Genomic DNA, 21492 nt, shown 5'->3' on the forward strand with positions numbered 1-21492 from the left:
ATAAAGGTGGCACTCAAAACCGTTAACTGGACGGATAAATACACCTTGGCCTGCGTTCAATCACAACCTGGCTTTCACTTCCCGAGAGCCCCTGCCGCTCCTGTACCGCACCCTCCACCAGAGGGAGCTACACCAACACACCACAAGCTTTTCCGTCTTTCAGTCTCCATCCCAATCCTCTTTCCCGCCAGAACAAATTCCTCTCCATCCACTAAGCCCGTCAAGCCAGCCCGAGCCTCTGTCCTCTGCACTCCAGTGTTTCTTCCCAGTGAGCCCCGGGACAGTCTCGTGTGTCTGGGAACACCCTGAGCTCGGCACCGTGTCCACACAAGCTGCAGGTGAGACGGTGGCCCGTGACAGGAGAGAGCTGCCAGTACGGTGACCAGTCACGTGCCACCATGTGTCTTCTCTTTCAGTGACAGGATGCTGTAAGAGCAGGTCTCATGTCTTTATAATCTTCTCTCCCCAGCTGGAGTGTAAACCCCTTTGAGGGACAAAGAACGTCAAAATATTTTCATTTCTTCCGTTATCTGGAGCCCAAGACGTCTCTCCGATACCCTTCTGTTCCTCGTTCTCAAGTCTGTCGGTAACTGAATGCACCGTATGCAAACTACTCTACGGCAGCCGTTTGGCAGGTGAGCGCACTGACCGGAGAGTGGACGGAAACGCGACACAGGCTTGTAGCCAGTCACCGCGAGGAGAGACTGCTCTGCTTCAGCTCCCTCGTGACAGGAGAGGAGAGAGCGTGCGGTCTCTGGAGCCCCGGAGTAATTCTGAGGGCGCTGGGTTGCCAGGTGGGGGAGCCAGACTGGGAACCGAAGTCTCCCCACGGCCGCTCGTCGTTTTCCCACCATGTCACACCGCTTCGGTCCAAAGTGGCACAACGACATCCGGTCTTTACGAGAGGGGCACGGATTTGTAAGTGGTGAGCACGGGAGGAAGGCAGGAAAAGTTCGGAGGGAAGAGGGTGCGTCCGAGATGCTGGCTCCCCAGAGAGACTCAGGGGAGAGAATACCAGGAAGAGGAGCGGGCCGGGGTCGTGGAGGGCTGTGACACCGTCGGATGAGGTCTGCACCTGACTCTACGTTCCCGGGAGCCACTGAACACTCTGAACCCGGGAGGGACGTGACGGAGCACCCCGTGATCACCACGTCACCAACTCCAATGGACACTTGGCGACCACTGTCCTACTCCACACACCCCACGTCAAAGCATGTAACATAGTTGAGCTCTCCCTCCTTAAAACTCTTCTTTCTCGGTTCCTGCTGATTCCACTTTCCCTGGTGTTTCTTGGTGGCTTTTACAGGTTCCTTCCCTTCTATTCCAAATGTTGGCGTTCTTCAGGATTCGGCCCTAGGCTCCTCTCTTGTCCTTCTACGCTCGCTCCCAAGATGATCTCTCTCGCCCTGCTGAGCCCGTGCCGATGAGTTCCTGATTCTGTGCTCGGCCCTGGGATTTCCTCTGTGCTGCAGACTCGTATCAGGAACGTGACCACCGGCTCGTGCCGCGGGCCCCTCAATCTTCTGTCCAGAAGTGAGCAAACCCCCGATACCCACTCCTTTTCATCTCAATACGCCACCACCTGTCCGGGTGCTCGAGCCAGACTGCGGTCGCCCTCTTGGTCTGTCCCTTTCCCTCCACTCGTATCTCCTTCTAGCACAAGTCCTTCAGATTTTGCCTCCAAAATAAGCCCCCCATGACATCCACTTTCGCCTCCTCTGCCACAATCCTGGTTTGAGATGCCACAGCCTCCTGACTGTGCTCAGTCACGGGCTTGCCCAGCTCAGTTCCGTGTCCTGCACAGCAGCCAGAGCTGCCCCCAGACGACGTCAAGTGAGTCACCTCTCCTCTCTGCCGCGCACACATCTACCTCCCTGAACCCTTGGACGGCTCCCCCCGTTCCTGACCGTGCCTGCCTGCCTGCCTGCCTGCCTTCGGGAGCTGTTCCTGGCCCCACCCTCCCCAGCCGGTCCTGCTGCCCCAGTGAGACTGGCCTCCCTCCAGTTCTCCCGACACACCAAGTGCTCTGCCCGCCAGCCTCCTCAGCTGCTCCGGGAACGCAGGCCACCTGGCTCTTTGCGAGAGTGGCCACTCCTCATCCTTCACTTCTCAGTCTGAATACCGTCTCCACGGCCAGACCTCTTCAGGACAGCACCTTTGTCTTTAACACCAGCGCGGCTTTTCCCCATTTTAACTAAGTATTTATTTACCCTCCGCCTGGCTTTACCGACAAGACTCCGCTTTACGCCCCAGCCCAGTGCCTGGGCACAGAGCAGACACCCCACGAACCGACTCTTGACTAGCTGGATAAACGAGTGCGCATTAGAGATCCGCTACCTGGGGAGGAGGGAAAGGCCACGTGTGAGGCCTGCTTGGGACTGAACGGCAGCTTGTTCCCAAGAACACAGTTTCCCTGCTCCTTCCCCCTCTGTCAGCAAAACACTTCTTCATTCTGAATGAGCTGACCCTAAAGAGAGATCCGCCCTCTCCCACCTCCCCCCACAGCTCTGGGCCATCTGGCGGCCACATCTGTCACCCTTCCAGGCTCAGTTCAGCCGACTGGCTAGAGGATTCTGCCGCGTGACTGACTTATTCCCCAACAGAGAGAAAAATCAGCTCTTGAATTAATTAAATCTGAGCCACAGACTCTTTTTCAGAAAACCAACCACCTCTTTAGTAACACTAATTAAACAACACGCTGGCACCCTAGCAAGATAGCGTTTTCAGGAACGGAAAGGGAGGTCATCTAGTTTCACCTCTTCCCGTGTCAAAGTCAAGGAGACAGGCACAGAGAGCTGACCTGCTCCAGGCCACCCAGCTGCGTTCAAGGCAGAGCCATCAGAGAGTCCCCAAACTCCAAAGCCAGCACCCTGCAGTGCGCCTTCTCTGTCCCCAAGGCCGTACAGGGAGGAACAGTGCCATCACCCACGACGATGAGGCCCAAGGACAAGCGCTCACACTGCCGTCCTCAGAGCCGCCCTTAGCAACACGCTCCCCGCACAAACTGTGGGATCCAACACCTGAGCGTGACCCGCTGCCTCATGCCCACTTTCGTCACCTTCGCTCACGTGCACGGTTTCAGCTACTGCTGCTGTAGCAGACACCCCGTCCGGTGACCCCACCCTGCCCTCCGCCCGCCACGCCTCAGCCCTGTGTGTCCTACACCCGCAGTGCCGCAGGCCAGTCTTTCTACACGGGGGTCACCCCTTTCTCAGAGCTCCCAGTTCTGCTCCACGGCCCAGCACCGGTAAGCAGGGCACCCAAGTCTTTCGCGATGGAACTTCCGACTCTCCCGGCCCGATCGCGGCTCCTTCCCAAGTGCCCTGTGCTGCGCGCACACTGGCTCCCCCTTCACAGAGCCCAGACCCTAGGAAGTTCGCTCTTAGCTTTCCAATCACTTCTCTCCAGAGACACGCGATAATATCTGCAGATCATTTACGTAATGGGGTTCCTTCTACCGTGCCTCTGAAAAATGGTCACCAAACACAGTCCTAATTGTCATTTACCTCGGATGTTGTGCTTTCATTAGCAGCCCTCTATGATTACAACCTTCTTACTATTTAGCCAAATGGAGCCTCCCATTAAGAAAGAAGGTGGGATTCTGGGAATAAACCCCAAAGCCATATTCAAAACAAGAATGAAGGCACAGGCATGAAAATATTCACCGTAAACGATAATAGCAAACTCAGGAAAGAGAGACTACCTAAACATTCAACTGCTAATAAATCAAGGAAGAGAGTGTGTAGTTATCGTAAGGAACAATTACGAGAAGTGTAAAAATATGAAAAATACACGCGAAGAAGCAAGATTAACGCACACGTGAAAGTATCAGTATGCATGCGGGTAAGGCCTGGGCAGCAACACAGACCACTGTTCCGGACTTTAAAAAAGTTCTCGTTTTGGTTCCAGAACTTTGCTGACGTGGACAGGAAATGTGCGACTCCCTGGGCAGCAGCCCCTCCGTGCAAGTCCTACGTGCTGGGACTGCGGCCGGCCAAGTGCTCCAGCAGGAAGACGCACTGGACTCACGCAGCCAGTGGCTCCTGGCTCTGCCCCTCCCCTCCCCCGGCAGTCCTTACTGCTTCTGTAGAACAGACCCGACACCATCCCTGCGTGCCGGGTGAGGACAGAAGGACTCCTGCCGATTCCCAACACCTCAATACAGAAAAGCCACTTTTCCACGGTCCTTTAGTTACCTGGGGCACGAGCTTTCTGGTTTTTTCCCAAAACTCATAATGGGGGTCACTGCTTGGAGAGCCGTCTGATTCAACTTGATGGCGACTGCCTACAAGTGCACAGGAGGACACGCTCAGTCCGGCAGGGGCACTGACCCTTCGGACCGAGCGAGGGGCGGGGATGCAGGTAAGGCCGTGCAAGTTACCTCTGGGTTGTCAGTCAGGTAGATCTGTCTGGAGATGTTGTTTATGGCGCAGATCCACTGTGGAGAGAGGGCGTTAGAAACCTGCTGGATCCCAGTCACCGGCTAGACCAGGACAAAAATGAAAGAACAAAAGCTTTACCTCTTCGTTTTCCTTTCTGCTTTCTGCCTGGAGGATTATTCCCCTGAAATAAAGTGCATTCAAGTCAGTGCTCCCCAGATCTCGGAGACTGAAGCTTACTCCACATTCACTGAAGTCAGCTGGGTCCCAAAGAGAAGGACCACAAAAGGCAGCATGACCGGAAAGAAAAACTGGGGCTCTGGCTTGCTGCTCATCCACTGTGTGATCCTGGACGGACGCTTCCTTCCCCTGGGCCTGTGCTTTCTCATCGATAAAGTGAGCAGCTGGGCTCAGGTCTACTAGCTCAAGTCTGTGGGTCCACAAGCACAGACTTCTTGTTGGCCCCTTAGGTGATCAGGGCAACCCCTCCTCCCAGCCACGCTCAGAGAAACCAGACACTCTGCTGTCCCACCGAGGGGAATAGGACAAAAATAATACTGCCCTGCCTTTGGTGAGGGCTTAACCCTTCCCAGGGACCCCACAGCTATGGGAGGCGGGAGCATGGACCTCAGCCCTACTTTACATGTGAGAAAACCAAGGAGTTAACTGCGCGGCACCACGACTGGGATCCCAGGCCTCTCCTGCCGCCCAGGAGGAAGGGTGAGGTCTGAAGTTGCTCTGAGAACCTGGGAAGGGAGCCGGTCAGCACTGTACCAGCTTGCCAGAACACGCTACTGTCCAGACAGAATCTCAGCTCAGAACCCCACCCGGAAGCAAATGCGAACAGAGCCGGCTCCCATGGAAGGACGGCCGGCCCCACTCCTGGGGGCTCAGTTTGGAAGCTCCTGCTCCAGAGGGGACCCCACTGCAGTGGGATCTGTGAATGACTCCAAGTGACCTCTTCTGGGCCCCTGAGGCACACGGGGGTCTGTGGGGACAGCACGTTCCCACAGGGAGTGCCGTGGCTGAGCACACCGCCCAGTTTGTCTCCAGTTTCAGCCGGAACAGCAGGCTCCGCAGGCAGGTCTGCCCGCCCTCCGCCCCAGCACAGTACACAGAGCTGGTCTGGGAACAGGCAGGGGTGGCCACGGCCTTCTCTACAGATCTTTGCTGACAAACGACTCTCCTATGGCTGCCTCCCACACAGAGACACAGAGGCCGGGTCTCCTCCAGGGCCGTGGACAAACCCGCACTGGGACTCCTCACACGAGGCAGACTGGATCCCACAGGGGTGCTGTGTGCTTGCTTAAAGAGAGCATAAAACAACCTCCCCAAAGACCAACGAGCCCCGGAGGGGGTCTCTCCCATGGAGGGCTGGCATGCAGGGACGCGCCAGGAGGCCCCGGGCAGGGGTGGGGTCACTACCCTTGCTCTCCTCCCAAATAAGACCCGTGTGGCGTACGATTTTCCATTGGGAGTGGTGATCTGGAAGCAGTATCGTCGGTCTTCACAATCCACTGCCATCACCGAGCAGTTGTCCAGGTCCTGGATCAGGCCCCCGGCAACAGCTCCCCGGGGTTGACACATGAGGTTCCCGCCTTGCGTGAAGAAGTAAAGCCGCTCCCAGGTGGTGGTGACCAACCCTGTTTTACTGCAAGAATCGTGACTTTAGAGAGCCCGTCAGTGCTCGGAAGCCCGCGCAGAAGCCCAAGGTCTTGCTGCCTCTTTACCAGTGTTGGTGGCATTTTAGAAAAAATGCTTCTCTACATTAAAGCAAAACTGCAAATGCAGAGCAGCACAAGAGGCAAACTGCAGCTGGAGTGACCTGGAAGTCACAGGCTCTGCCCACTCAGGGGATGCCTACCCAGGGCTCGCTCCGGCATGTGCCCACCCTGCAGCAGCCAGACGCTGGCTTCTCCCCGAGACCTGCAAACGGGAGCTGTGAACCGAGACGGTCCACTAAGACACAGACTGAACTATCTAAATCTAGTGAGAGTCACCAGGGTCACCCTGGCTCACAGCACCCAGAATTCCGGGGACATTAACTAGGTTGAGTTTTGCTCCAACTGGATGTTACTCTGGTTTTGTGGGCTGCTTGCAAGAGGAATATCCAGTAACTGGCAAGTAACACCAGAATCTTGTAGGATTTTCCATCCGTATAGACTAAAGGAGATACTTAACTTGGGATCTCAACAAGCGGGGAGAGCCTTGAGGAGCTCCACCTTGGTAAGAAAACAGCCGGCAATTCCTCTCTGTAGCCCTTCTATCTGCGAGGTATCAGGTGCACTCACCTGATTCAATGTTTCTCGAGTTGCAACTATGTGCAAGGCACTAGGTTTCCTGCCTCCATGGTTGCAATTATTTCGCAAAACTGGAACTAGCTAACGTGTGAGTGCCTGTTCCTGCTAGGAACGACCTCATTCAATCCTTGGAACGACTTCATTTAGTGGGACTCATTGCCAGCTGTTTCACGGGTGACACGACTGAGACCCGGCCACGGGGTCTGACTGAACCAAAGCCAGAGTGTTCACCACACCGGACAGCCTCCGTCTGCTCTTGGACACGAGGAAGCCCGATCATCCTCTCTTTAACTCAAATGGCCCCAAGTGACATGGTGTGATTCAGCCTACATGGACCCGGATGACCCGGAAGGCCTACAGGCCCCGACGCCAGTCTCAGCTGTGGGCCCCGAGCACACTGCTCTCACACGTCAGCAGCCTGGGCTAAGGGCGGGGTGGGATAGGAGCTCTCAACGGTCCAGGCTGATGACGGTTAAGAGCAGGCTATCTGCACATGGCCATGGTCACCAGGGACGGGGTGACCCGCCCCTCAGAGTCCACAAACAGGCCTCTTACAAGGCTGTTTCAAGCCCCTCTCTCGGCTCTTTGGGCCCTGAGCCTCAGAGGCTTCCTGCGTGGCAGGTGGGAGGGGCACTGTGCAGGAGTCCTTCCCCACCCTCCCCTGCCCCAGCCCTCCCTTCCCCTCTGAGGGAAAACCGATTTTAGAAAAAGAGGCCAGCAACGGCATTCTCACTTTCTAAGATTCAGGTAACCAGCCTTCTGGATGAGGTTCCTGTTGATCTGTGGTGCAGCCACATCAAAGTCTGGGGCGTAAACAGACTCCTCGACAGAAAGCAGTTCTTGCTGCGACACCCGCATCTTTTCCGCTTCGGCTTCTAGTTCCACCTGAATGCTTAAGACAGAAGGCGTCAGGTCAGCGGCTCCTCATGGCCAACCGAGTGCTGCCGAGCCACAGATGGCAGAGCTGATCCCGCGGCTTCCTGCCCCACGAAGGGAGCTCAGACCCCAGACGCTGGAGATCGAGGGGACTCAAGTCCACGTTGCTAAAAATGTTTACACGACTGCTGTTTGAAAACAGAACAGGTTGGCCACTGGCCAGCGCCCCAACCCAGCGAAACAATCTCTCTGCTGACAAAGTGGTATCCGGGCTCAGACCTGTGGATGCAGATTTTAGGAGAAAAGCTTTAATGAGCCCATTCTCAGGGCTTCAGGTGCAGACCACCTGCGAAAGTGCTGGAAAGGAAGGAAACAGCAGTCATTCCTGCCCCTCTGCTCCCCCTAGTTCTGGAAGCGGCCATTGAGGATAGAAAACAACCAGGAAGTAGGACGAGGGCACATGGACAAAGACAAAGGCAATGCTTTTTCTCTTCTAGAAGCCATACAGCTGCCCGAGACCATGGAGCTGGGCCCAGGGCTGCCCACAGCCATACAGCTGCCCGAGACTGCGGGGCCGGGCCCAAGGCTGCCCGTGCTACACGGCACAGGGGAAGAGGGCCAAGGTCTGAGCTCTGGCTTGTGTGCACTTGCATGCCGAGCTGTGGAAAACGTGGAAGCTTTAGCTTCGAAGAGGCAGCTGCCCTTACTTCCCACAAAGCGATGCCTCCACAGCTCCCCACCCAGCGCTGACAATCTCGGATATAAAGTGCCAAACACAAGCTGCCCAACACGGCCCGGCCCATCCACGCGAGAAAGCAAACCACAGACGCGTTGTTCCACTTTTCCACTGTGTTAAAGAAGGACCGAATTACAAATGTTAAAATCAGAAGGAACTTTGGGGGCCAGCTGGGCCACTGTTTCCCAAAGTGAGTTCCTTAGGAGTTTCCCTCAAAGGGTTAAGTTTGGGCTTGGTCCACACTCTCCTCTTGGAGACTCACAGTGCATGTTGCCTATGCCTTAATGCAGCTCAACACAGGCAGGCAGGCAGGCGATCTAAGTTAATTTTGGCTCTTCTGATATTTGAATAGAATGGCTGGACTCCACCACTGGCAGCCTGAAGACGGGCGAGCTGGAGAACAAGCCTCATTGGCTTACCTGCTTATCACTGCCAAGACGGGGCGAGTGAAATGGAGAAGAAAGTTAAGCAGCTCAGGAAGTGGAAGGAGAGAGCCAAAACATACAAAACCACTTAGGTTCTTAAGCTTTTAGGGGTGGCAAGGCTCCTTGAGGACCCAGTGGAAGGTAAGGATCGCCTCCCCCAGAAAAATACTCCTGTGTACCAGCAGGACACCTGGCACACAGCTTCAGGGAGCGGTCACTAACTGCCCCTCCCTCCGCTCTCGGACCCACACAGACTCCACTTCAGTGGCCGCGCAAAGGGCTCCCGGCACTCCAGGACAGGGTAGAAAAGTACTTTCCAATAGGCTTTCTTCCAAGACTAAAGAACAAAAAGTTTATTTAATTGACCATCTACCTACATATTGACTGATCGATCAGTAGGAACCAAGAAAAAAAGCAGAAGTGTATCCCTGCGGGGTTAGGAACTAAAAAGAAAAACGCCTGGGGTGCCCGGGTGTCTCAGTCGGTTAAGCATCTGACTCTTGATTTTGGCTCCGGGCATGATCTCACAGTTCACGAGTTCGAGCCCTGAGTCAGGCTCTGTGCTGCTGACTGTGCAGAGCCTGCTTGGGATGCTCACTCTCTCTCTGGCCCTCCCCCACTCTTGTGTGCATTCTCTCTCAATAAATGAATACACTTTAAGAAAAGAAAAGCTCCTGGCCCTCTGGGTGATTCGAAAAGCCACCATGTCTGGTTTAGGCTGGGTTCAGACTCCCCGCACAGCTCACACAGCAGAGCTTGGCCACTCAGCTCCCAGGGAAAGGAGGGCAGCATCCGGAGCCAGCACACTGTCCTTGGCCCCTCTGGGCCAGCAGTGCAGCCGTCACCTCGTGGCCTGAGAGGCGTGGCCGTGTTTATCTACTCGCCAACGGAAAAGCCAAGTGGTCGGAAAATTAGAACCTTGATCTGAGTGCTTTAGCCGTTTGAACCAGGAGGTTCAAGTGCTTCCAGCTTCGGCTGGGAATGCTGTCTGCGGCTACTGCCCTTGTAATGAACTAGGCCTCATCAGGCAGCAGAGGGATGAGCCACAGCCCCGAAGGCCGTGGAGCCGGGGCTTTGATGCAGGTCACATGGAAATGCCCGAGCGGCTGAGGTGCACTCTGGACGGCCTGTGCCAGCTCACACAGATGCTGACAACGGAGGACACAGAGGCTCTGAGGTTTGCAGAGAAGTACAGCACGGAGTCTCAAGCACAAACGTCCTACCATCTACCAATAAAAAAATCTAGTGCGTGAACAAACTTTGAAGCCCAGACGGTTCTCTCAGGAACAGAAAGCCAGGGAATTCCGGGAGCTAATGGAGGCTAAGAGAGAGGCAGTCGGGAGAGGGCAGGGGTAGGGGTGGAGGGAGGGATGAAGTGACAGCAGGCACCTTCCTTTCCCCTCTCCCAACACTCCCAGCGGCTCACAATCAAATTAGGCAGGAAACGGAAATGGGATTTCAAAGTGCCTTCTAGCCTCATCACGAACGCGGCCAGGGACGAGCAGCCGGTGACTTCCAGGCAGGCGTAGACGACTTCGAACCGCAACCCTCCCGCATGCCACATGGAGCTCAGCTCTGGCTTTTCGGCTTCATTCTCTACTGTCAGCACTTGAGGTACCCTTCCGCCTGAACGGGGTCTACTGCTTGGCCTCGAGGTGTTTGAAAAGCAACGCCCTCAAGAAAATGAGCGCCCTTGCTCCACTTTTCCAAACAAGATAAATTCTGCACTCCTACTTCCATTCTGTGTATCTGCTGATCAACTACTCTCTCTCTGTGCCATCCTCCAGAAATCACGTCTGCAGTGTTCATGAGACAAGGCTCCCCGGGGCTCACGGACACCGGCAGCGGGAGGTGAAGGGACTCGGAGCAGCCACGGCATCAACTAAACGTGGGCAAGACGGTCTGAAGAGAGGATGCCGTCTTCTTAAAACATAAACATTCATGAGGCCGAAATGCAATTTGTTAAATTGATTCAAAAGAGGCTTAACGCCTCGTTTATTGATCACGAACTGACGGGACGGTTAGCTTCCAGAAGAGCCGCGGCACTGCTGGCCACATACCTCTCGGCTCCAAAGGGGAAGCAAAGCGTGCTTCCAAGACCACAGCAAGTCTACACCGGACTGACGGCTTTAACATTCGAAGGCTGGGCCAACAGACAAGAGGCCCTCAGCACGGGCACCGGGACCTAACGGGAAAAGTCTCCCCGCAGACACTTCATCTTTTATTCATATACACAGTCTGTTCATGGGTGGGCACGCCTCTGGGCTCCCGATGGTGGGAACCGCAAAACGCATTACTTTTCAACCACAACCCAAACACCGGCGGCTAAGAAGGGGGCCCGCTGCCCAGGGATCCCAGCGTGGTGGGGCTCCATGGGACCCCCCGGGAGAGGGGACCCCCCGGAGGGACGGGTTCAGCAGGAGAGGCAAAGGCCCACAAGACCCAAAGTGGACTGCAGCCTTACCTTTGAACCATGTCTGCTACGGAGGATAAAAAGCTGTCCATGCTTTGGGAAAACATCTCTGCTCCCTTCTTGAAAAAGTTAATCTGAAAGACAGAAGTGTGATGCCGTGAAAGTCCTCTAGGAAAGGAGACGGATGAGCTCACTCGGTGCAGGACTGGCAGCACCGGGGGCGGCGACACTGCCCCCCTCCACATCCCCCCCGTGCCCGTGGTGCCTCATGCGCCTCCGCTGAGCTCAGCGGGCCAGCAGGGTTCCTCCCGAAGCCCCAAGTGCGCTGCAGAATGGGGGCGGTGGGACCCGGCTCTCTCGCCGAGAGACTGTCAACATCGGGGACAATGTAAGTCGCTGCTTGGCACAGACCACACGTGGGTGCGTCAGCAGTTGCTGCTGACAAGTAGTCTTGATGTTCTCGCCATCGGCTGCTTTCCTCTGTGAATTCTAGACAGAGAGTTTCTTGGGGGCAAGAGGTAGGTCTCCACCTCTGCGTCTCCAGGACCCACACTGGTGTGTGACAAATGACGTGCACGGCGCCAGCAAGAGGCCGACGAGCACTTGACGCGGCACGGCAGGAGGTCCTCCGGGAAGAGAAGCGCACCTCAGGGCCACCAGCTGACCCCGTTCACCGAGCCATGTGCAGCTTGGAACGCAAGCTGACGGATAATCCGGCTGAGACACCGAGAAGGGGAAACTGGACTGACGACCCTTAAAAGGCCCTTCCAGCCTCGGGGCGCCTGGATGGCTCAGTCGGTTAAGCGTCCGACTTCGGCTCAGGTCACGATCTCGAGGTTTGGGAGTTCAAGCCTCACATCGGGCTCTGTGCTGCCAGCTCGGAGCCTGGAGCCTGCATCAGATTCTGTGTCTTCCTCTCTCTCTGCCCCTCCCCTGTTCACACTCTGTCTCTCAAAAATAAATAAACGTTAAAAAATAAAATAAATTTTAAAAAGGCCCTTCCAGCCTTGAGGTCAACCCAAAAGATGCAGCTGAGCTCTGGCCCCGAACAGGCGCTTGATACAAGCAGGGTCCCTTCCTGCTCCCCACGTGCTGGATGGACGCTCTCTCAGCCCAGGGGAGAGTGGCCCCAGGAGACCTCAGTCTCCTTTGAAAATAAAACTACAAGTGCTGGCTTTCGGGGAACCAAAAGAAGGAATGCCTACTTCCCGTGAGTCCCAGGTATTCACTGTCCAGAAAGTCCGGGTTGCCTGTCAAACCTTGAAGGGCAGGGGTAGGGGGAAGACAGGACCGTCCAGTGCACTGCGGACAGGTGTAACCATCCTGCCCCAGAGCTACAGTTTCCACTTCTTTCTATGGCCAGGGCTTTAAAAAACTCTCAATACTGGGTATGAACTCCATTTTACATGCCTGGTCAGAGAGAGGTAACAGTTGCAAAGCCACGTCATGAAAAAAAAGACATGCAGTTTGCATGAGGGTATTTTCTCACACTTTGTCCCAGCTCATGTGTCTGATCTGGAAGCTGCCTCTGCCCTGGAAGGTGGGCAGAGAACTCGACCTCACATCCCAGTGAGGCTGGCAGGCATTGTCGGGACAGTTCTGACGTGTTTACACCCTGGGGAGGTATGCGACCCCACGTCCCTAGTTTTCACGGTACAAAAGCAGAGGATGATCGCCATTATCCTGAAGCAAGGTGATAACGCAGGAAGCTGCTCTGGCCCCATGATCTTTTAATCATACAGAGATCAACACGGTAAATGCCATTCTGGATCTCGGAAACATCACTCTGTTAAATGAGCTTTCCGCATTTCTAAGGACACAGCAGCACAGTGGCTTTCCTCTCCTTCCCGTCTCTGAACTCTTGGAATTAATTCCATGTCTTAGCTCCCCTGCTACTCTGTAAGCTCCTAGGGCAGGGACTCAGGCAGCCCCTAAAACGATCTGATTAAATGAATGAATGAAAAGGAAGGAGAAGATACTGGCGTCTACAGTCACCTTTCCTAGCACCTACCCTGTAAATACTAGAGTTCATTTGGTGTTCTCATAAACTTGGATGCAGCTTACAAAACCTCAGTTTGTTTCCAGGCATGACGACTCATCATGATTTCAGTGCAAACCTACTGAACAAGGGCCAGGGAAGACAGAAGTAAAGCCAAACCACTTGCACTGACAGGGGTGGTGCTGAGAAGCTGGATTCAGCCCAACGTCATCCAAAGACCTGGTGTGCCTGTGTGAACGACAGGAAGTACAGCGGCCCCATGACCGGCAGCTAACGGAGGTAGATGCTGCGTAGACATACATGGCTTTAAAGGGGCCGATGAGGCAGAAGGAATGCCTTGGAATTGCCCAAAAGATTCACGGGGTTAGACGACAACTGGTCTATGCGAGACAGCCAAGTCTGCAGCAAGATTTGAGGTCTGCGAGGGGAGGGGCTGTCTGGTCTTCTGTCCTGAAATCTGGATACTTTCCACGTGAAAAACGAAACCGTGCCATCCTCAACCCTCAAAACTGCTGCTGTGGCCACCCAGTGACGTGTGCTCTGCTCCACAGCCAGGCCCCCTCGGCCCTGCAGCAGCATTCGCTTAGCGCGGGCCGGGAGAAGCGGCGTGGTCCTCAGGGTGACACACGGGAACCCAGCCGGGAACAAGTCCACCCTTCAGGCCTTGCGAGGCCCCTCCGCTAACCAACCAGGCCCTGTAAACACTAACTGATCAGGCCCGCAGCCATTCAGCTTTCTGAGGCTCTCGGGCCAGGACCCTGTCTGACCCTGGGCCTCTAAGTCCACAGGCAAGGACCGTCAATCCAGGAAGGACAGACGTGACAGGAGGCGTTAATTAGAGCAAAGGCAGTACTGATGTTCCCTCACAAAGCCGGGACGTCCTCTAGGGCAGAGGTGTAAAACTTGAAGGAGAGAGGAGGGCACAGGAGAACAGACGAGAACACATCGTGAGGAAGCTGGACAGCTGCAGAGGGTCTGCTGAGGGCTGGAGCCCACAGCCCACGAATGGACACGGCTGGGTTTCGGTTCAACCCAGCTTCACTCAGATGTCACAGAAAGGTTAGAGTGCTCTATTTAAGCACCACCTCCGAAGGCAGAAGCTGACTTTAGTTACCTCGCCATTCAACAACGTAACAACCACATTAAGAAGACAGATACTTGAGGGGCGCCTGGGTGGCTCAGTCGGTTGAGCGTCTGACTTGGGCTCAGGTCACGGTCTCACTTTCATGGGTTTGAGCCCTGCGTCGGACTCTGTGCTGAGAGCTCAGAGCCTGGAGCCTGCTTCAGATTCTGTGTCTCCCTCTCTCTCTCTCTGCCCCCGCCCCCCTCCCCCCCCCCCCCCCCCGCTCTGTCCCTGTCTCTTAAAAAAAAAAACGTTAAAAAAAATTTTTTTTAATAAAAGACAGATAATTGAGCCTGAATGCTTAAAGATCCTCTCTTGTTCCCCTCTCCCCTGAATACTACTGATGCTGTGTTTTTAAAAACAGATCCATTTTTTAAATGTATTAAAAAACAAAAGATGCTCACATGTGTGGAATTTAAAATCATTTTTTTTCTACATTTATTTATTTTTGAGAGACAGAGACAGAGCACAAGTCGGGGAGGGGCAGAGAGAGGAGGAGACAGAATCCGAAGCAGGCTCCAGGCTCTGAGCTGACAGCACAGAGCCTGATGCGGGGCTCAAACTCACAAACCGCGACATCATGACCTGAGGCGAAGTCGGACGCTTAACCGACTGAGCCACCCAGGCACCCCAACACACGTGTGGAGTTATAAAAAGTTGCCGACTTTTTTTCTTCCCGACATTCTGCTTCCCGACATCCCCTTCCATTCCTAGACTGTCAGCGGAAAGAAGATTCGCGGGTGTGTTTCCCACATGCCGGAGGGAGGTGCTGGAGCCCACGTAAGTGGGGCCGAAGCAGGGCAGGGAGGGAGGGGGGCGGTGCCCCTGGCCTCACACACACACCCACTCCCGTCCCCACCAGGCTAGAACCCCGCCCCTCCCGCCACCTTAGACCTCCGGCACGCAAAGGTTCAGTGGACTGCTAACTGGGCGGGGAGAAGTCAATATACCCTCAACAGAGACCTCAGCAAGCAGTGGCGACATTTCACCATGACCCAGATGCCAAGGGTGCCGGCAATAACCTCAGCAATGAGAACGGCCCAAGCGAGCGTGACCCCCCCACCACACACAGCAGCAGAGGGATGTGCGGGGTCTCGAGCCGGAGGCCCACCTCCACCGACCTGAGCGGTCAGCTGCTTCTCAGAACAGCAGACCGTGCCTGGCTTTCACTTGGCTCAGAGACAAAGGGCCATGCCAGCCTCCCCCCGCTACGGGAGGCCTGGGATCAAGGCCATCACTTCCCCGGGCATACAGCCTAACGAGTCCCGCTAATGATGAGCCAGCCCACCTGGAAGCTCTCCACGTGCTGAACCTACGGGAGGCTCCGAGGAGGTGGTGCATTCGTGTTTCTTTGGTTTCTCCTCAACACTACCTCAGCAGGAATGCCAAGCTGCCCTCCCCAGCCGGCTCAGGTCTTAGCCCTCAGGGGAAGGGAACGGCCTACCTGTCCGTGGGCGAAGCCTATCATGGGCTCCATCATGGCCACGCGCTTTCTGTACTGCAGCGCGTTGAGGGCACAGTAGTACTGAAGGGAAGAAAGGTGCTGTTTCCGCCGCGCAGCCGCCACCTCCTTCACAACATCGGTCTTCACCTGAGGAGAGGTGGGAGGAAAATGTCGGCTCGTCTAACGGACATGGCGATTCTAGAAGAGCACGAAGCTTCGAAAATGTCCCTTTATTCACAAAACCCATTTCTGTGACAAATACAATAAAACCCAGATAAGGTTCCACCTTATGCTTTATTTATTTTTTTGATGTAATTTTTTTTGAGGGGGCGGGGAGAGAAAGAGAATCCCAAGCAGGCTCTGCACTCAGCACGGAGCCCCACGAGGGGCTCGATCTCACAACCTAAAATCGTGACCTGAGCCGAAATCAAGAATTGAATGCTTAGCTGACTGAGCCACCCAGGCTCACCCCTGCTTCATGTTCTAAAACTCTAAATTAAAAATACCAAAGTCCTAGCATCTTTGTGCTCACGAGGCTGCACTGGGGTGAAGCCAACTCCTGTCTGCTGGCAGGACTACAAAGTGCTGTGATCCTTTGGGAAAACAATATGGCGGCATGCAATGAAAGCCACCAACATTTTAGTTCACTCATAAGATTGTATTCCAAGGAAATAATTTAGCTCAAGGAAATTATGTAATGGAAGTAAAAAGTCACATGTGTTAATAAAAAGTTCCATATCATCTATAATACCAAAAAACTTGAGCTAAAGAATCAGAGTGGGGGCACCTGGGTGGTTCAGTTGGTTAAGCGTCTGACTTCAGCTCAGGTCATGATTTCGCGGTTTGTGAGTTCAAGCCCCACATCAGCTCACTGCTGTCAGCACAGAGCCTACTTTGGTTCCTCTATCCCCCTCTCTCCCTGCCCTTCCCTCGCCTCACACTCTCTTTCTCAAAAATAAAGTAAACATTAAAAAAAAAAAAAAAAAAAAAAGAATCAGAGTCAACACCCAGGGCAAGAAATTGAAGTGACCTGAATACATATGAGGAACCATATGTGGAAATCACTGAAATTTTACAAAGGTTCCAAGCTGGTGTTTAATAAACCAGTTTGAAAAGCTAGAACAGGGAGGCAGAAGTCTACTTACAAGATTCAGAATAAATAATTTAAAAATTTATGTATATGAAAGAAGAGAAAGGATTCGTCAAGATGCTCTCACTGCCACAAATTCACAACAGGAAACTAGAAAAGGAGCTTAAGCAAATGATGTGAAAAACAAAACGTAAGGTAGGTACGCTTACCTTTTCATTCTCCTTTTTTTTTGGAAGCCTGCTATATTTTGCCATCGAGAGGTCATGCTCTAAAAATAAAGGCGTTTAAAAAATTTTTTTAAATGTTTATTTATTATTGAGAGACAGGGAGAGACAGAGCATGAGCAAGGGAGGGGCAGTCAGACAGGGAGACACAGAATCCGAAGCAGGCTCCAGGCTCCGAGCTGTCAGCACAGAGCCCGACGCGGGCTCACAGACCACGAGATCGTGACCTGAGCTGAAGCCGGCCGCTTAACCGACTGAGCCACCAGGCGCCCCAAAATAAAGGCACTTTAGCACGCAGATAAGTTGAAAGGCGAGAGCATTAGGTCAGCACCTCCGCCCACATGCATGCCACACCCACACTAAACCCACGCACCAAGAACAGAGAGGATGCCTACCTACCATTACTGGCGAGTCCAAAAAGATCCTTTAAAGTGCTCACTTCTGAATGAGAAAAACAAAACAAAACAAAACATCTTAGAGCAAAGAAAAATAAAACGCACCCACCCAGAGCTCTGCGCTTCCCCAAGAAAATAGAAGTACATGCACGGTAGGAGGCAGGCTCTGTGGGCACCTCCTCAGGGCCTCCGCCCTCACGAGGCACCGCCCTGTGGGCTCGGAATCCCGGTCTGACTGGAGCTGGTGGCTTCGGCTGCCTCCCATACCTGGTGACCCTGACTGCTCCTAGGGCCACTCGTCTTAGACAGCATCCAGGGATCTGTGAAGCAGGGGGCACTGTGGGGACGTGGGCTGGAATGTGTGGTGGCCAGGTACTATTCATGAGACCTGGAGTATACGCCTAAGCTCATATTCTCCAGCCCCTAAAAAAGAGCGTTTTAATACAGCTTTCCTCAGAATATCCTGACAGTACCCAGAACCTAGAAATGTCCTGTTGCTGCCATTGTAACATCTGGCAAGGCCACCATTAATAAAGGAATACGAGGTACTTGTTTTAACGAAAAACTCTGGAGCAATCTAGTATATGGTACCTGTGACAAGCCAACAGACATCACTATTACCCCACGTGGGTGCCACAGCCATCATCACGCACAGACAGGCCTAACAAAGTCCAAGACCAAAAACACGAAGAGATAGATGAGGGTGATGCTGTCCAAGGTTACAAACTTAAAAACACAGAGACATCTACAAGAAAGCAATACTTTGTACAACTCCAGAACAATCCAGTTTTGCTTCATCAAAGGAAATCGTTTTCACATCACATCTTTTATGCCGCTTTTCACTTTGCCTCAAAATTCCCTCACAACTTTTAAATCTCTCTTCACGTTATTCTTACCCTTTCTGGAATCAGAATGCTTTCTGCCTTTGTTGGGTTTCATCTCCCTTTCTCTCTCTCTCCCCTTTTACTTCCTACTGGAGCTGTGTTGGGGTTTTCCCTTACGGGGTTAAATAACTTCGTTAAGATCTTTAGTGTTTTCTTCATTCAGATTGGTGCGTAAATGAAAAAGGCATTAAAACCTAAGATAAAAATGGGGCGCCTGGGTGACTCAGTCAGTTAGGCGGCCCACTTCAGCTCAGGTCATGATCTCGGGGTTCACGAGTTCGAGCCCCACGTTGGGCTCTGTGCTGACAGCTTAGAGGAGGGGGCCTGCTTTGGATTCTGTGTCTCCCTCTCCCTCTGCCATTCCCCTGTTCACGCTCTGACTCTGACTTTCAATAATAAACATTATTGATAATGTTAATAAACATTAACAAAAACAAAAACAAAAACCTAAGATAAAAACCACTAAGCAGAGAGGAGGCCGAATTCTAATCTGTTTCTCAGGCTGACTCAAGTATGACCCAGGCCAAACACTTCAAACCTACGTGTTGGTGTCGTCAGAAAAGGTTACTTTGATACTTTGATACTTAGATACTCTAAGATACTCTCTAAAACAGGTAACTCTGTTTTCATAGCTTCTCGGTTTACTACCACTAGACAGTTTTATTGTCTTAAAAAACAAAACAAAACAAACGCCATCCCAGGCAAATACTACTAATCCACACCTGACCCATTCAGGATTAAGGAAGGCCCCGGTCATTGCTGCTGCTGGGCACCCCCAGCTGGGGGCTCACTTCCCAGGCACAAAGCTGAAAGACACAAATCTGACAACACAGGTCTCCAGGGTGATTATTTTCTATCTAAAGGACTTGGAGTTTGGTTCTTAAATGGTATCTCCACACATTTCTACTGATTGTATTTAGAGGAAATCTTTATGAAACAAGGCACTCAATAAGGCTTTCAGTTCGTATTGGATGATCGGCACGCAACCCACATTTAGATTTGGAATTTCATGCAATTATAGATGAGCAACACCAAAAACACTAAAAGTCTTTCTCAAGCAAGGTTTCTCTTGACACAAGGTAACTGACATGCCATTTATTGTTCTTCTGTCAAGTCTCAGTGCTGTCAAGCCGCCCCGGGGCAAAGTTGATGCCAGTCCTCCCCCTGTCCCCTATAGCCTCATATGTATGACATGATCACAGGGAATCTCCAAGTGAGGGGCGAAAAGAACATCGTCTCTAAGATATACTGCATCTTTTCTGCCTAAACAGATTTTACACTTTAAGGTGTTATATTTTTAAAGAGGAAGTACGATACTGAACAGATCTCTTAGTACTCAGGTTTAGACTTTTTTGGCCACTGACTTTTGTACTAGTGTTCTAGAAAATATAATTCTTTAATCTCGAAGCAATGACTATTTTCAAGGATATAAAGAGCAAAAAGACTACAAAGTTTGGATTCCTTTTTGTAACATCCAACTACATTTTTTCAAGATTATTTTTTTATATCCATATTTTGACTAACTTGATTTCCAAGAGATATAAAATTATTCTAAGGTTTTTAGTTGAAGAACCAAAACTAGTCAAAAAGGGCAACCAGGCTCTCTGAACCAGTCTCAGATACACCCACCCACTAAAATGTGAGCTCCAGGAGAACAGGGAGCTGGTCTGCCTTGTTCAGAGTCCAGCACAGGTAAAGCATGGTCCCTGCCCTCCTTCCCTGAGCCACCCTCTTTCCATTCCAAAGCACTCATGGCTCCCCAGGAACAGCATGCCTTTACAAATGCTCCCAACCAGTAATATTAGCCTTGCCATCTCTCTTTGGTAATCTCTCAAAACCCAGCACACAGATCACCTTCTCCAGGAAGCCCTCTCTGGCACCCAAAAATCAAAAGGGTAATCACACCTTTCTGTGTATATTTATTCTTTGTACCTCTCTGTCCTGCTGCCCTACTCACATGATGTTATGACTGTTTCCAAGTCTGTTCTCTCATTAGCCCATAACCTCCTTTAGGGGAGCTAAGAACATAGTGGGAATTCAATAAAAGTTAGCTAAACTGAAGTGCTGAATAAAAGGAGGGCATTTCTCAATGATGCAAGTATTTAAAGAAATTAATACAGTCAGAAGTATCATGAAATGAACTGACATTTTGAAGGTAACTGGCACTGAACTCAGGAACATTACCTGTGAGATCCTTTTCTCGAAACTGTATAATAGGTAGAACCATTGTGTCTGCCAACTGTTTAGCCAGCTCTGTATGAAGAACATTAAGCTGAAAAAAAAAAAAAAAAAAGAAATCTTGCTGAAAAAAAATTATACCCACTATTATGGCAGCTATCTGATTTCCGCACAGGATCACATTGAACACTTCCACGTGGCTCGAATTCAGGTACGCTTCCTTAGCAAATAAACACCCTTCATTTAAGCTGCAAATGATCCAGGCCTAGAGGTACTAAAACTAAATGCAAGGTTGCAACTGACCTGGCATCAGTTAGGTTTGCTAAAGGAGTTTCTGAGCTGAGCCCACGTTGTGGTCTGTTTACTGTGCCGACCCTGGCTCTATGTTCCCAGTCGGAGCCACACCAGCTGGAGGAGAACGCTTTCGTGTACTTGCAGCAAACATAGGTCACCACAAGCGCTCAGCTCTGGTCACACTTTACCAGGCCACCGTGAGCTCTCTCCCTCTCAGACGGGGCCAAGGTCATGCCTGAAAGACCAGCCTGCTGGGAGCCTACTAACCCTAAAACCACAGCAGCTACGGGCCTGGAAATTGTTCTGGAGAAAGAAGGCTCCCCACTGAAACCTCAGATCCCAGGCCTCTGTTCTTCAGAAAAGGATCTTTCAAGAACAAGATAACTGTTCAAATGTGATCTTCCTCACCAGATAATTTTAACGGCCCCTGATTCTTTCTTTCCTTCTGGCTTGTCAGGGCCTTTCTAAATCCTGTCATGAATGGCGTAGGAGAAATAAAGTCATCCACCTCAGCACTACCACTTTTGAATATTTCCTGTGTGCCAGAGTTACATGCTTTGTATCATTTGGTTCTCAGCCACTCTGGGAGCTCACTTTTATTATAATCACTTAACAGGCAAATTCTCCAAAACCAGACAGCAAAGAGGTGGCATAGCTGGGATTTTCATCCTGGGCTATTGGAATCTGAGCTCCAGACTTTTCCTACTACACCGTGTTGGATACAGAGCCTGT

The 21492-nt window shown here is 52.2% G+C and overlaps 1 protein-coding gene across 3 annotated transcripts in view; it reads right to left on the reverse strand.

Annotated features, from left to right (window-relative positions):
- The window catches only part of APPL2 (adaptor protein, phosphotyrosine interacting with PH domain and leucine zipper 2), a 53568-nt gene that overhangs the window by 10229 nt on the left and 21847 nt on the right, over nt 1-21492 (reverse strand). For all 3 annotated transcript variants that reach the window (XM_015068824.3, XM_027070945.2, XM_015068823.3), the window contains 10 exons: nt 20473-20560; nt 17409-17450; nt 16995-17053; nt 15696-15842; nt 11181-11263; nt 7413-7571; nt 5842-6030; nt 4521-4563; nt 4382-4438; nt 4197-4285 (listed from right to left, as the gene is read on the reverse strand). In XM_015068824.3, coding sequence (XP_014924310.1) covers nt 4197-4285; nt 4382-4438; nt 4521-4563; nt 5842-6030; nt 7413-7571; nt 11181-11263; nt 15696-15842; nt 16995-17053; nt 17409-17450; nt 20473-20560 — 956 coding nt within the window. The remainder of the gene's footprint in view (nt 1-4196; nt 4286-4381; nt 4439-4520; nt 4564-5841; nt 6031-7412; nt 7572-11180; nt 11264-15695; nt 15843-16994; nt 17054-17408; nt 17451-20472; nt 20561-21492) is intronic.

Source organism: Acinonyx jubatus, chromosome B4 (genome assembly GCF_027475565.1).
Source record: "Acinonyx jubatus isolate Ajub_Pintada_27869175 chromosome B4, VMU_Ajub_asm_v1.0, whole genome shotgun sequence".
Lineage (NCBI taxonomy): Eukaryota > Metazoa > Chordata > Mammalia > Carnivora > Felidae > Acinonyx > Acinonyx jubatus.